The 15307-nt window shown below is 36.5% G+C and overlaps 1 protein-coding gene across 1 annotated transcript in view; it reads right to left on the reverse strand.

Annotated features, from left to right (window-relative positions):
* The window catches only part of TTC39C (tetratricopeptide repeat domain 39C), a 68663-nt gene that overhangs the window by 13154 nt on the left and 40202 nt on the right, over positions 1 to 15307 (reverse strand). Inside the window, exons 7-11 of the mRNA XM_067546519.1 lie at positions 7274 to 7367; positions 6153 to 6260; positions 5530 to 5639; positions 4709 to 4832; positions 1667 to 1764 (exon numbers count right to left, since the gene is read on the reverse strand). Of these exons, the coding sequence (XP_067402620.1) occupies positions 1667 to 1764; positions 4709 to 4832; positions 5530 to 5639; positions 6153 to 6260; positions 7274 to 7367 (534 nt within the window). The remainder of the gene's footprint in view (positions 1 to 1666; positions 1765 to 4708; positions 4833 to 5529; positions 5640 to 6152; positions 6261 to 7273; positions 7368 to 15307) is intronic.

Consider the following 15307-nt stretch of genomic DNA (forward strand, 5'->3'; position numbering starts at 1 on the left):
GGTGCCAACCGCCCCAGTGTCAGTGGCAATGCCGACGATCTTGTCCTTACTAGCCACTCCGGTGCCAGATGAAGCATCACTATAGGGACTTCCTGCTCTCTTCTTAGATGACTTATGAGAGGAGTCAGCAGTCTGTTTTTTTGATCCAGAGCCCTTAGATGTACAGGGCTATGGGGAAGACTCATGCCTGTCTGGTGACTCATGACACAGGTACTGCAAGGACCCATGAAGTTGCTCTTCTGTCTGAGCTCTCTGTCCTTACAAGAATGTGGACGGATGTGGCCCTCCATGAGGCAATTGTCTGCAGTTGGAATTGCCTCCTTGCAATTGAGGCACTTCTTGAAGCCCAGTGAACCAGGCTTGTCTGTGTGGAGAAGGGTCCCCAGCAGGGAGAAAAGTGGGGCTGGGAGGGAGAAGGGGGAGATTTGTTTTGATTTTTGGGGGGGATAAAATAAAGAGGGTAGAGAACAACCACAACAATACTATATTAAAAATTAACTATATAAATGTGAATAGAGCAACGATCCTAATAGATTGCAAGTAGCTCCGTCTCTAGACAGGGGTGGCTGAGAAGGAACTAAGGAAGGTTAGTCTGTGCGCGCTAGCTCACCTCATAGAGCAACATGAGGTGAGTCAGCGCATGTGTGGGCCTAACAGACACTACTACTGAAGTTCTCCAATCAGCAGCACAGGGATGCAAGCACACCTACAGTGAAGCACTCACAGGGACACTACTCGAAGAAGAAAGAAGAGTTCATCAACTATCACCTCCTTTGTTGTCTTTGTGTGAACTGGGTTCCATTTGCAAAAATAAAACAAGTTCAAAGAATTCAGTGATTGGAGAACAAATTCTAATTCCATCCACATTAAAAAAGGGATCTTTGAAGTTTGCTAATAATCAGAACCATCTTTCTTTTCAATTTCCCATTAGCTGTAGAGTAAGGGTGCTCAAACTCAGTCCAACTGAGAGCTGCATTGGCAGATGGCCAAAAGCCGGAGGGAGTCCCCAAATTTGTACAAAAAGGAGCAGACTGCACCCACTGAATTTGGACGTGCGATCCACAGAATTCATAATGTAACATCTTGTTCTAAGTAGACAGGTCACTTAGCTCAAGATCCTGCTTGAAGAAGACTGCATTCACTGCGTATCACATTTCCATAATATACCTGAGGGTGATCATAGGCCACATGGCAGAACACAGAGGGCTGCCTTTGTCCTATGGACCACATTTTGGCCACCCTATTTTAAGACGGCTCCAAGGTAAATCACTGACAGAAGCTGAGTTATCTAAAAAAGTCAGACTTTTAAACCCTGTTTAATAGCCCAGAGGCAGGATTCTTCTTTGTAATTTTCCACTTCCTCTTTTTCACTTGAACTCTCACCCTTTCTTCTGCTGGCCACCTCAGCTGATATGTGTGCTACACATCCACCCTTAATGGGAGGTGGATATGTCATTGAAGTCCATGTCTTAGTCCTTTACTTTCACACATTATGAAACCCAGTAATACCATTTTAACTCAGAATACTTTGAAATCACTTAATATCCTTTACTACCATTTACCCAGTGTGCCGGTAGCATTGACAAACAGAAGTTTCTTCTTAATCCAAAATGGGACCATTTATAAGACAGTTGAGTACAAGATTACTGTACTTGTGACAACTTACCTGAACTGCATCTTCAGAATTTCCTAAGCATTTATGTATGGCACCAAGAAGCAAATTCTTCAAACCAACAGAAGATGAATCATCAACCTCGTGACAAGCTTAATTAAAAAAAAAAAAATCAAATTAAATTTTTAATCAAATAAAACTCCCTTTAAAATAAAAATGACCTTTCAGTGTGTTGGTTTTTTAAAAAATCAGATTAGAAAGTGTCTCAATTCTGTAGCTTAATTTTAACTAGCAATAGCCAGTGTCAAATGTTGTAATCTGTATCTTTAATGTTCTCTCCCTCCCAATCAGCTTTTTCTGAAGATGTCATTCTCTCTCAATATCCCTTAAAAATAGTTTTAGATATTTATGATAGCACAAAAATATCTCAACTCTGTTTATATTTATTTTTACTCCTAGAAAAAAGACAAGTATGCAGGTAAAAAGCCAAATATGTTAAAAACATTCAAAACAATAAAATGGTTTTACAAGACTGTTTTGTTTAATAAAATTTTATAAGAGCCCAGTTCCTGAAATCCCTTACTCTTGTGACTAATTCTTACTCACTGGAATAGCCCCATTGAAATCAATGAAGTCCTCAGGAGCCAAGGATCATCATAAGCCTTCCACTCCAAGTGCAAGGAACATTCTTTGACCTTGCACCTTCTCTAACAAATATACAGCAACATGTATATTAAAAAAATCCTATCAAAACAACACACTCCACTGTACACACTTTTCCCCTCTGCAGAGGAGATGAGACCCAAACACCACATGACAGATGTTAGTCATGTTGCTTAGTGCACTGCTGGAAGGCAGTCAGATACTATGAGGGTGAGCACAGTATAAGAATGCATATAAAACAGAATACAGTAAGGCAGTTTTTCACAAAGCATGGGGTGCACAAGATTAGCTGGGGGAAGAGGACAGATTTCCCCAATGTGCTCCAGAATCTCAGCTTCCAATTTTTTTTAAAGATAGTAAGTCTCTAGATGTTACGCAACGGTTGCCAACTGCTGCACTTTCCTCTTGAGTCTTGTGGACTCATTTTACTTAATGTCCTCAAAGATGAGTGGTTACATGAGAGCCTCAGCTCGAATTTAAAAAAAGAGTAATTTTCTAGCCTTTGTTGTTATGGAGAAAAGCTTGAAAATGTGACCGAAGTGAATCAGAAGTTCAAAATCAGAAGGCAAATTAAAATAACCCATATTTTTTTGTTTTGTTTTATACTCAGAACTTTTCAGGACTTGACTCATGATATTTGAATGTTTGGGAGGTAGAAATACTAGTTATGATTGGGAGAATATACTCACTTCACGTTTTGAAGGTAACTGATGCAGACACATCATCTGAGTTTGCACAGATCTTCAAACTACCTAAAGTGGAAATGCCCCATGCATTTCAATAGATGCTAACTCAGATGCTTTAAATGCCAACATTGTGAACCTATTTCACTGTTCACTGAAGCATATAAGAAAAGAGAGGAAGTAATTTGTGAAGATCCATACAGATTCCAGAGCCATGTACAAAAGATGAATATATTAAGGACAGGCCTTTAATGCCACATGGTAAGGTTGCAGGGGGAGTATAATATGTTTTTATTTTCCTGAAATAAATAGGGCTCAGTTTTCAAAAGGGTGGGAAACATGTGAGTGAGGGAAACAAGATCTAGTATTTATTATTTCAATTTATTTCGAGTGTCCATCTTATGCTTGGATACTTTACAACAATTAACAGAGACATTAGAAACACAAACATCATATTTACATATCACAGGAATACATAATTGTATGATACAAAGGTTTCATCAGCATGAATTTGGGGTTATTCATGGAGTTATGAGTAGAATACAAGCTCATGCTAAAAGATCCCTAATACCACACACTATCATTTATTCTGTACATGCCACCTAAATTACAGAAAAGCTATTTTACAAAGGTTTGAGAGAGTTTATAAAACTTGTATAGGGACTATTTTTCATATTTCTGTGTCTATTAGAACCAGATATACATTAGCTATCTTTAAGTCCAAAAGTCAGATGGAGCTATTAAAAAAAACGCTCACAAAAAGCCCTCTATAAAGTATTATTTTAGACATAAAAATTTCCTTATTTAAAGGGCTTTCTAGCACCTTCCAGAGCTAGAAGATTGAGAATCTGAATCTAACTCCTCCCAGTGGTATAAAGTTCCTACAGGGTTACGAATTAATGTACTTAAAAGTTATTTTTATAGATAGAAAAGCTGTTACTGGTACAGGACTCAGGGCCTCGAGCAGATATAATTTTCAAAGGGTTGAGTGAATGTGTGGCATGCACAGAAATTCACAATTTAGAGAGAGAAGGAATGAATATTTCAATGGCAGGTGGATTTTTTTTTTTTAAATGGGGGTTATTTGAAGCTACTCAGAAACCCTAAAGAAGATTGATCAGTAGGCAGAGAGATGATCAAAGGTGCATGATAAATTAATTTAACACATGGATATCACCTCCACAGGTATTTTTCGGGGTGAGGATTGTGAGTTGTTTGTGAGTTACCATGTGTATGTATACATCTCTCACCATTGAGCAATTTAGTTACCTACAATCATAATAGTTCCATATCTAACTATCACACCCTAATCCCCAGATATTAACGGAAGCTATGTACACTTAGGTGACAATTAAAACACAAACAGATTGCTGTGCTTTTTTATTTCTTTTGTGGCTGGGTTTAAAAGAGTCATTAAACAAAGTTGAACTAATACAATTATATCCACTACACTGGATTTTAAATTAAAATGTTATCATGAATGGCACTTTTTTTTTTTTTTTTTTAAGAACACTTTCCTTCTAAATGTCACCCTCTATTTGAGAAATAAGTGTTAATCTGAGTCCTAATGCCTGCCCTTTTCCATCATTATCCAAATAATTTAGCTTGCTCATCAAATGTCCACACATATTTCAGCCTTCTTACTACTGCAATGAGGGGGGGGGAGGGGAGAGGACACAGGGAACAGAAAAAAAAAAAAGAAATCGTATTATCTAACTGAAAAAGATAGCCAAGGAAACATATATCCTACCTTGGCTCATATGTTGTAGGTTAGAAAAGGAACAGTTTGGAAGGGCTTTCCATAAATACAACACTTCAATGGATGCCAGCACACAGAGCTCTTTGGTTGGTATATGCTTCTTAAATCTGTCTGCCTGAAAACAGCAAACATAGTTGTGCTAAATTCCTCTCACAAAAAGAGACAGATAAGGTCACAAACAGTAATTCTAATGTTTTCATGAAAGCAAGTTAACAGTGTTGAAATGTTAGGGGTGTAAAAATTTACCCTGCAACTTGCTAGAACTAAAAATAAGTTGTTTAGATAATACATTTACTGTTTCTCAATCAAGATCAAAGTTATCTGGTACATGACTAAACAAGTCTTGGAAAAACTTAAAATTATACAATATGAATATCGATGCAGTGGTGGACTAACTATTTTTCCACTAAAGGTTAGTGGGATCTTAAGTCTGTAAGGACTTTCCACATCATTTCTAGATTTCAGAATGAGCTAACAAAGGACATGTGCAGTATATTGTCAGGGTAAAATGGAGTAGGAAGAAATGAAGCAGGAAAAAAGACTAGTGCAGCAACTTTGGTAACAATATTTTTTGTCTCTGAAAATGATGTAAACCAAGCTTAGTAGTGCGCTACCAACCATTGTCCTGTTAATAGCTCATTAAACTACAAAGCATCTTTCACTTTTTCCACCTGAATCCTTTCCACTAAGTTAACAGAGAAGATGTCTGCCAGAAAGATACTTTTGTTTTGAACCAAATCCTTGAGTAAAGGATAACACAATTGCCAGTTGTAGTTATTATACTGAAGCAACTCAATCCATGCCAACCAAACCTTTTTGACTGAGAATTGTTCAATCTGATTGTTTTTTCTTTTGAAAAGCTTCTGAACTTCCTTGAATACATTCTGTGCACCATCCACATCACCAGTGGCTCCTTGACATACTGTAATAAAGCGCACACACACACAAAAATTCTGCTAAAGGTTCCAGGATATGAAATATAGGGAAAAACAGAGATAGGGCATTATGCAGGTAAAGGGGAAAAGCATGATCTTTTGGTAAAGGGCTTGGACTGGGAACTCAGGCAAACTGGATTCAATTCCCAGCTCTGCCACAGGCTTCCTGTATGATCTTTGACAAGTCAATTTCTTGGTGTCTCAGTTCCTCATCTGAGAAATGAGGATGATAATAATACCTCTCTCTGAGGATTGTTGTGATGATTAATTCATTAATGTTTGTGATGCATTGAGTTATTATGATAACAGGGGCCTTATAACTACATAAACAAAATCTGAGCCACAATTTTTTAATATGGACAGTATAAAAGAAGGAATTACATAAAATTCCAAGTGTGCAATTAATTTCTACAACTGTAAAAGTTCATGACCAAAGACTTGTTTCTATACATATACATGTTACCACATTCATCACTAATTCTATCACTAAAAGTACTAACCTGCTGTCAGGTAGGCATAATAGCACTGGGACCATCTTGATTCATTTTTAAGCCTTTCAAAGGATTCAAATGCATCTTTGAAATTCATTTCTATCATGCTGCACCAGCCTAAAAATGAGAACAATTTTATCTTATGACAGAAAGCATGTTAGCCTTAAATGGTATAGGCAACTACAGTAAACCAAGGAACTCACGTTTGTGAACATTTTGGACTGTGACAAGTTTAAGATTTTAAAGACCCCCTGAGGAATTCCATAACATTTTAACAAAATCTGAAGGGAAGTATACCTAAAACTTTATTGAAAAGTGCCTTGTTACAGTGGTTATGGTATTATACAAGATAACAAATACATTTTTGGGGATCAAAACTTGAGTATCAATTATAACAGGTTTCAAAACTTTAAAGCAAAAAGATGCATTTTTATCTTATTCAGTTCTCCAATTAGTAACAGAGAACTGCTATACTCACCTTCTGTATGTGAGAGGAGATTCAGTAATGTGTAGTTCTTTTAAGTACTTACAACTGTACTAAGGCTATAGAATCTTCTGTGGTTCTCATATAATCATAGCAGATACATTGAAGAAAAAAACTTGAGATCCCCAAACTTTTGTTGAGTTGTATGTGAATAAAAGAGAATGGACGTGTGTTCAAGCCCTGGGAACTCTGAAGCTCCATCAGGATTATAAACCCTGGGCACAGAATCATCGATTCCATGGCAATGGACAGAAGCAGGCTTTCAGTCTTATGGAGTGGATACAAAAGCCTTCATAGGAAAAGAAGGCAGAGTAAAAAATAACCTGTTCTAATTTGTGCACTGTGCTCTTGAGTCTATGGTGGTTTCTACATGTAGAAAATCATGGAGTGCTACAGGTTGTATGTATGTTGTATGTTCAAAAGATCATGCAGTCATCAAATGTTACAATCCAACTGGCGACTAAGGAATCATAGGAAGGAGCATTATTGACAATCCATGTAATTAAGGCACTCAAAATTCAGTAACTTTTGAGACATCAAATAATGGAAAAATCTTAATTAGAAAGTGCCAGTTATATATAATGGTGTCATTTAATCACAGTTTGAGAGCAAAATATATACATGGCATTGCAGTTGTATTATTTACCAATTTCATATAGACAGACATGTTGGATCTCTCTCTGATCTGTTGCAAGTTCCAAAGCAGTATGAAAGGAGGTCAAGGCACTGTTGATTTGACACTAAGAGGGAAAAAAATAGAGGTGATCATAACACAATTGTTGAATAAATGCAAATTTCAACAAACAACAAATTTCAATTATAATCACAGTTGAAAATGATACAAATCTCTTTGTTATCAGTAGCAATTAAAGAAAAATGGTTGTTTAGCAAATAGATATATATGGAAGGTCATATTTCACACAACAGTCACTAGCTTGCTGAGAAAACAGACACAATATTTTGTTGAGTGAAAGACTTGAGTCCAAGACAAATTCCAAAAATTCCTGACCATAAAATGAGCAGGGTGGGGAGAAAGTAAAGCAGGAGGTGAAATTAATGAAGTATTGAAATCTTAATAGCTTGATGAAATAATAGTCTGACTAGTTAGATAACAACGTGAGGGAGCTTTCTGAGCTTTCTTCTCAGCTGAATAATACCACTGCCTGAGCTAAATCAACTATTAACACCAAGCAACACTGAAGTTATTTTCATAGCCAATTTTGTCCTGAGCCAACAACGGGATCTATGTGAAGAGACCTTTTGCACCCATGTGGAGCCTGAGAGGCCTATGGTTAGAAACCAAACAAAGATTAATGAGAGAGTACTTGGCAAAGGAGGGAGGGAAGCAATAGTAAACCTATTAGATCATGTATGCAACATAAAAGGTACCACACACACACACCAGAGACAGAGTCTCATATAATTTCTGCCTGGAAATGTAAATTTTACCAGTTTTGGCTTTTTTATGTTTTTTTTAATAGGTTTGAAATACAAGCATAAGGATTCGGCATGTTTTCTGTGGCCATCTGTGTATTTTGGGGAAAGCCATTTTTATTTACTTTTCTATTCCACCTGATACATTATGCAGTCAGAAGTCTTGTTACTTTAGACACAACAAGTTTGTGATTTATTCCTATGGCAGTGCTGGATATAAGAATTTCTAAGTAAAATGTAATACTTGGTCAGTTATTTCCATAATGATATCCATAATGATGTCAAAATTCACAGATTTGTCATTCTCTTGAAGGTGTCTGAGCTTCAGAACAAACTGAAGACTGAAGTGGGTTTCTGGATGAAATTTTCTGTACCAATCATCCCTCAGATCATATTTAACTGACAAAACTGTGAGACAAGATATGAAAAATCTAACTAAAGAACTAAACCCACTATGCAGAGGCGGATATGAAGGATTGGAGGCGGCAGAAGAAGTCAAAGGACTTGGTGAAAACTCAGACTCTCCCAATCTTCTGAGAAGAGTAAGGATGATTATATCTCTTATCAGGCAGATTGTGGAAGAAATAGCTTGGGGGGCTCTATCCTCAATATCAATCTAAAACTAGTAGATGTCTGATTAATGTGTAGTCCCTCATTCTGCCCTCGTTTAGTAGCTAGAAAGGAGATGCACACTTTTCCTTACCTTCCTCATGAATAATTCCAGTACCTTGTTAAGTTATGGGTACTAATTACTTGCAAGATTTATCCTTTAAAGAACTGCCTCCTCTACTTGTGGTATCCTAGATGTAGATCAAACATGCTTCAGACTATAGTACCTGTGGTCAACTGCTGGCACTTAGCACCCTACACTGAGAATGGCTTCCAGACCAAGCAAAAGACATTCAGTATTCCTAGATCTTGCTGCTGCATGACATGATCCAGCATACAGGCCTACTATACAAACTGTCATTGGTCCTACTGTGGTGCGTTGTCATGGCTGTGTAACTGCTGCTGAGAGACCACTAGTTCCCTGTTTCATTTGGACAAAAAAAGAAAACACCCCAGTTCCTGGAGATCTCAAAACAATGGTCTGCCTCAGGGGCCAGTTCTAGCACCAACACATTTGAACCTCTTCATAAATGACCTTCCCTATACCACTTCCTGGTGTTTTATATATGCGGACATCTCTCTGGCACTGAAGGACCAGGATTTCTGTCACTTAGAAGTCCTGAATGAAGATGCAGAGAGAGACGGCCCACAATTATAAAAGATGGAGACTTAAAACCAAGTGCTAAAAAGACAGCTTCCAGCTGTTTCCATCTAAACCATACAAATACTAACGAACAGCTCAACATCTTCCTGAATGACACAGGCTGGATCCAAAGCTTGTGCATTTAAATGTTACACTGGACCCCAACTTGATATTCAAGGAACACCTTCCCAAAACCTTGCTGAAAATTAAGACAAACCTGATCGGCGACATAGCTAGTTCAACCCAGGAAGCCAATGCGTAGACACTAAACAGCTCTAGGCTTACCTAGTGCTATTCTGTAGCAGAGTATGGCTCCCCCACGTGGCTCAGCTCCTCTCACAAAGGACTAGTGGGCACTCAGCTGAATGAAACTATGCATATAATAACTGGTACTATGAGTCTAATCAACCTGGCTTGGATATTGGTCCTGCCCCACACTGCCCCTTCTGACATCAGACCTCCCAGAATCTGTCCCTTATGGTGCAAATCATGCCACATCTACCCGTTTAAAGATGTTAATTCACCAAATTCACCAAAATCTTGGCACCCCATTTGGACAATTCCTTTAAAGGGATCTCAGTGTAACCTCTTAGATGTCATAGTAGGTGGAAAGAACAAGCTTCAAACATAGCCAATGCTTATCTTGTGACAGATTCAACAGTCCAGCCACCTGGTTTTGACTTCCACGCCCTAGGTGGGAAAAGTTCAGTTGCTTCAGATGTGCTGAAAATAGGGTGACCAGATAGCAAGTATGAAAAACACTTTTTTGGGGGAGGGAGGGCAGGGAGGTATAGTTGCGTATATAAGACAAAAAAGCCCTTAAGATCGAGACATCTAGCTGCAAATAACTATAAATAGGGCCTTTGTGATTCTCCCCTTTGCTGCTGTGGCCAGGTAGAAGATATATATCATATATTTGTAGACTGTAGTCACTGGCAAGGGCTGCCTGGGTCCTTCATACACTTATACAGTGTCCTTCTCTCAGTTATTGAACGATTAAAACATTTACACTAACACACTTGACTAACATCTATGTAAATGCAATCACAATTAAACTTTCCTGAGTTATAGCAGAATGAAATTAATAAGATTCTTGTAAGATTCACTGCTTCCCTGAGGGTTCTGAATGGCAAATTAATCTGATCAAAGCCTTGTTAATTTCACTGTGCTTTTAGAGAAAATGATGAGCAGCACTGTACTGAATTTCTGTGTCTGCAGACTCAGGAAGACAATATGTATCAGTTCACATTTGGGAAATGTATCTTCATAATATATTAAGGGCTAGAATAAATGTTTTATAAATATAAGTTTTAATTCTGAAGAACTGATAGTTTACATCCTTCAATTCTCTTGTCACTCAGGTAATGAAAAAGTCTGATATAATTTCTGGTTTATCAGCAAACTATTTTAGGGAAGTACATTTGGACAGCCATAAAACTTCCCTTAGAGTCAGATTTAATTTTAGGTCCTGATCTCAGAGGCTAGTAAATCCTCCATTGGCAGCCTCCCCTCTTTCTCATTCTGTTTCTTTTCCTTTCTTTTCCGCCTCAACATGTTATTCATTTTTCTCTTATTCTTCCTCCTTTGTTTTCATTTTATACATATCAAGAAAGTATAATTGATTATTCTTAACCTATAAACTAATAACAATAAACTAATATTAATGTTTTAAAACTTTTTCATCTTAAATAAATTAAACACTTTGGATCAAACTAACATTCAGTTTCTTCTACAATAAAAACATTTTATAAATTAATTTTAAAGAAATAAACTTTTTGTTATTTTTGAACATACTGAAAATGTATCTGCTTTTCCTGTATATTTGTCTACTGTTGAAATGTGCATTGGGAAAAATTATAAAACATTTAATTAAAAGGAAGATTGAAATTATACATAAATTTCAATAAAAGGTTCCCATTATTTGGTGGAAGTAAAATTGACCCAGTAAGGTAATTGAAACCGCATGCTCTATCTATACCTCTCTTATAAAATTACTAAAAGGTTGACTTATTTCTCAAAAAGAAGGTTTCAGTTTAGGATTACTATAGGACATGTCTAAAAGAAATGCTACCTTGCAATAGTAGTTTCCTGCATAAGTGTAATAAGAGTTCTGTATAATCTGGGTGAAATTCCTAGACCCAAGATTTCACCCAGGTTAGATTATACAGTGAAGTTCTCCACAATCCACTTCTCCCATTTTCTAAAGTCTTTTACGAATATGTCTCTCATACCCTTCACTAACAGTAGAAGAACTGTGTCATTTTTGTGGATACTCTGAAATCAGTTTAGAAATTACTTTTATCAATTCAACTAATTTGTTTTGAATTGGCCTACATCGAATTGACAAAAGCCATTTCTAAACCAGTTTAAGAGTGACCATGGAGGTGTTTGCAAGGGACTTAACTGAACTAGTGCAAGTCTGTATACAGACAAGATCTTATGCAAAATCAGTCCCCTGTGAAGGTCCTAAAATGGGTTGATTCACATTTTAACAGAGATTTTTTATAATCTCACCATTTTCCTGAGGGGCACACATCTCAACAGCACTTCACAATCAGTATGACCCAGCGCCATTACCTCTGACAGACTCACACATACCCATCCCATGATTTATTTTTATTCATAAACATATGTGATGAGATCTTCTAAAAAGCTTGACATATATTTGCACTAGTCAAGTGAGTGTTGACAGTAAGCAGACAAGTGAAAGGGCCTCATGAATGAGTAAAAGCAGTCATCCAAACAAGTATAATAATGTAAAGTTTCCAGGAAATCCTTACTAATTTTATGTATCCCATGGCACCAAATGAAAAGATGGTTGTTAACATCTTTTCATGGAGTTGGCAGAGGGTGGAGTGGGGTGGTTTTGTTTAATTTACTTCTTTGTCTCACCAGGGAATACTATTTTAGTTGCTAAGGAACTATTTCATTGTAAAGTACATTTGCTGCAGTGATATACAGTAGCTCCCTATGGGAGTAAATCACAATTATATCGTAACAGTGTAAACATATACAGCCTAAATTATATAGTTTTCTTGTAGAGAACGCTTGTTGGTGTGATGAGAGAATATACTCTGGAGAAAGTGGGAAAATATTTTTTAGGACAGTATAATTGTCCAGTGAGACAACGTAATGGAGTTATGGTATGTTTTGTTTGCTCTCAAGATTACCAGGATCTCATCAAGGACCCTGTGTCTCTATGTATAGTAAATTTACTTATGTAGCATACCTTCTATCTACTTACACACTTGAATAATATATTTTAAAATGACTAGTGACACAAATACTAAAATTATAGAATCATACCAGCTTCAGTAGTAGTAAAGCACACACTTCCATAATAAATCTATATTTTCAAGATCTTACGATTTTCTATAAAAGAGGACTTTTAGAAGAAGCATAAATAGTTTACCCAAAGGTCATATCTGAGAAATTCTATTTCTAGAATTCTATTCTGAACATTTTTTGGACAGTTGTGTTTAAAACAAATAAAACAAAAAGGGATTCAGTCCTCAATTGAGATAACTGCCTTTTACATATCTGAAGAAAATTTCATTTTCAAATAAAAATGATATATTTGCAGAATATCATATGCTATGATTTAGACTGATTACCTGGTTTTTCTAAATTTATAATGTATTAAGATGTAGCTGCCTGTGGGCAATTGAGCATCCAAATAAATGCAGCTCTATTTATTTCAAGGTCTGATGCTGTATGATCCATCCTCAAATGCTTGTAGGACTCACAGGGCCTTGAGATCTCAATAAACTTCCACTGTGCATCAGGCCCAGTAGACATGTCTTTGAGACACTCCTCAGCACAACTAAAATTCCTAGTACCTACAGATATTGCAATGATGCTTCAAAATCCTTTTTTAAGATGCTGGGGTATTGATTTCTGCTTGCAGTCTAAAGGTTGTTCTTTAAAATAAATGGACTTCTGAATCTTTATTTATAGGTTTAAAAAATAAACCAAGGGAACTGTAAATGCCTAAAAACAAGCTAATACTACATTAAAGTTGAGATTTTTATACTCTACAGTCAACACATTTAAAGTTATGGCTCTCACAACAGCAGTCACTCAGCCCCTTGGCACATGTATATTAGCAAGAAAGATTACACAATAAACCATACAATAATCAGTAGCCCCCGTATGTATATGTGGTGCCAATTAAAACTATTGTAAGAACCATAACTTTAAATGTTTTGACTTAGTACTTCTAAAATCTAATGACATGCATGAAGCTTATATTTACACTGCGGCCAAGATTTACCAAATTTGGTAAATTTACCCCACAGAGTTGTACTGAGCCTCTCCAATGCCAGCTAGTTTGGCCCAATGCTTGTATTTTCTCTTCATAGTGCCTCAAGCTCTCTACATTGTCAACCAGCTTTGTCAGCTTTAAAGGGGCCAAGCTAGCAGCCGTAGGCAAGCCGGCCAGCACTCTCTAAAAATTGGGGGAAACTGCCTTGCATGTTTGAGGACTCCATGTGTGGATTTCAAAACTTGCAGGGATTCCTCTAATTTTATATTCCAGATTCCTCAATTATTTTCTTAGAGTTTCAGGTGTCACCCCAAACCTACTGAAAATTGGGGTTGGACTGTTTTATGAAATATTTTATAGCCCAGAACATGGATAATCAATTTTCTTGGTACTTTTGATTAAAAATAATTCAAAATTGTCTAAAAAGGAAACTTTGATAGTATAGTATTTTGAGGAAAGCTTTTCATCTGGGTCATACTTAACCCTTTATTTTAATTACAATTGATTTAAGAAGCTCCAATGCTTACTGTTTAATTTTGCCTGTGATCTGTATATTTTTTTCAATCAAAGCTATACTAACATCATCTCAACTTTCAGATTGTTGTGTTTTTTTAAAATTCTACAGTGTTGTAGGGGTGGATAGCCTTTTAAAATTAGTTGTAAATGTGAATGTTTTAGTGCAAAAAGCTTATGCTCCTGCAAGGCAGAAGGTGTTATCTTGATAGCTAAATGAAATACAAGAGTTGTAAATACTCTCACTTTTGGTCTGACAGAAACATACAATTAAGGATTTGTTTGTTTATTAACAGAGTAATTGGAAACCTGGGAGCAGATTCTCAGCTGGTTTAAGTTGTCATAGCTCCATCGATTTCAGTAAATCTATGAAAATTTAGTCAGCTAAGGATATGCCCCGTGACTGGTGTGGAGGGACCAATGGGTTTACAGAAATTAGGATTCTGTCAAATGTTCATTCTTACTGATGTATCTTACTTGATGGTAAGAATCTGTTGCTTTTAGATACTTCAATGTATAGTTATTCACACCCCTCTCTATCTAGGGAAAAAATGGATAAAAAAGTAGGTGCTGGTGAGTAAGTAAAAGAAATAGGAGAGAAACAACAGCAGAAAGGCAGAAAAACCTTAGTTAAGGATTGAACACCATCCTTAGCTCTATCCATTTATCAGATACTGTTATCCCCATCTATCTTCAGTTACTGGTCCCGAACCAACACTAGTGTAACACTTTAAATATCCATTTATTTATGACATTATTATCAGCATAGTTACCTTAAACAAGTTTTATCTGGGAACACATTTCTGTCCACTTAGCAACTGCACTCACATTAATGAGAAAAGCTCCAAAGCACAGCCAAAAGTGCTACATTTCAGGTAGTTTGATATTAGAAATGATTACATTAATTATTTAAATATTCTTCAGACACATTAATGTATCTGAAATGTTCTCATTTTGTGTTAGTGACTTAAAATTGTGTACAACATCCCTTCTTAGTTAGTTTTGGGGGAAAATACTACAAAGACAGAAACAGTCAGATAATTTACAAAGGTATGCTTGGAGCTTTGGCAAACATACTAGACAATTTGTAAAGCAAAGATGATTATTATATTTATGCAGGGGGTAACAGCCAATTAGATGGAAAGCAGGACAAAAACACTAGTTTTAACACACAGTCACCCTCAGACACTTCTGGAACACACAACATTCCTGAAAAA

Source organism: Emydura macquarii, unplaced genomic scaffold (genome assembly GCF_026122565.2).
Source record: "Emydura macquarii macquarii isolate MOO-44397 ecotype Brisbane River unplaced genomic scaffold, CSIRO-AGI_Emac_v2 contig_212, whole genome shotgun sequence".
NCBI lineage: Eukaryota > Metazoa > Chordata > Testudines > Chelidae > Emydura > Emydura macquarii.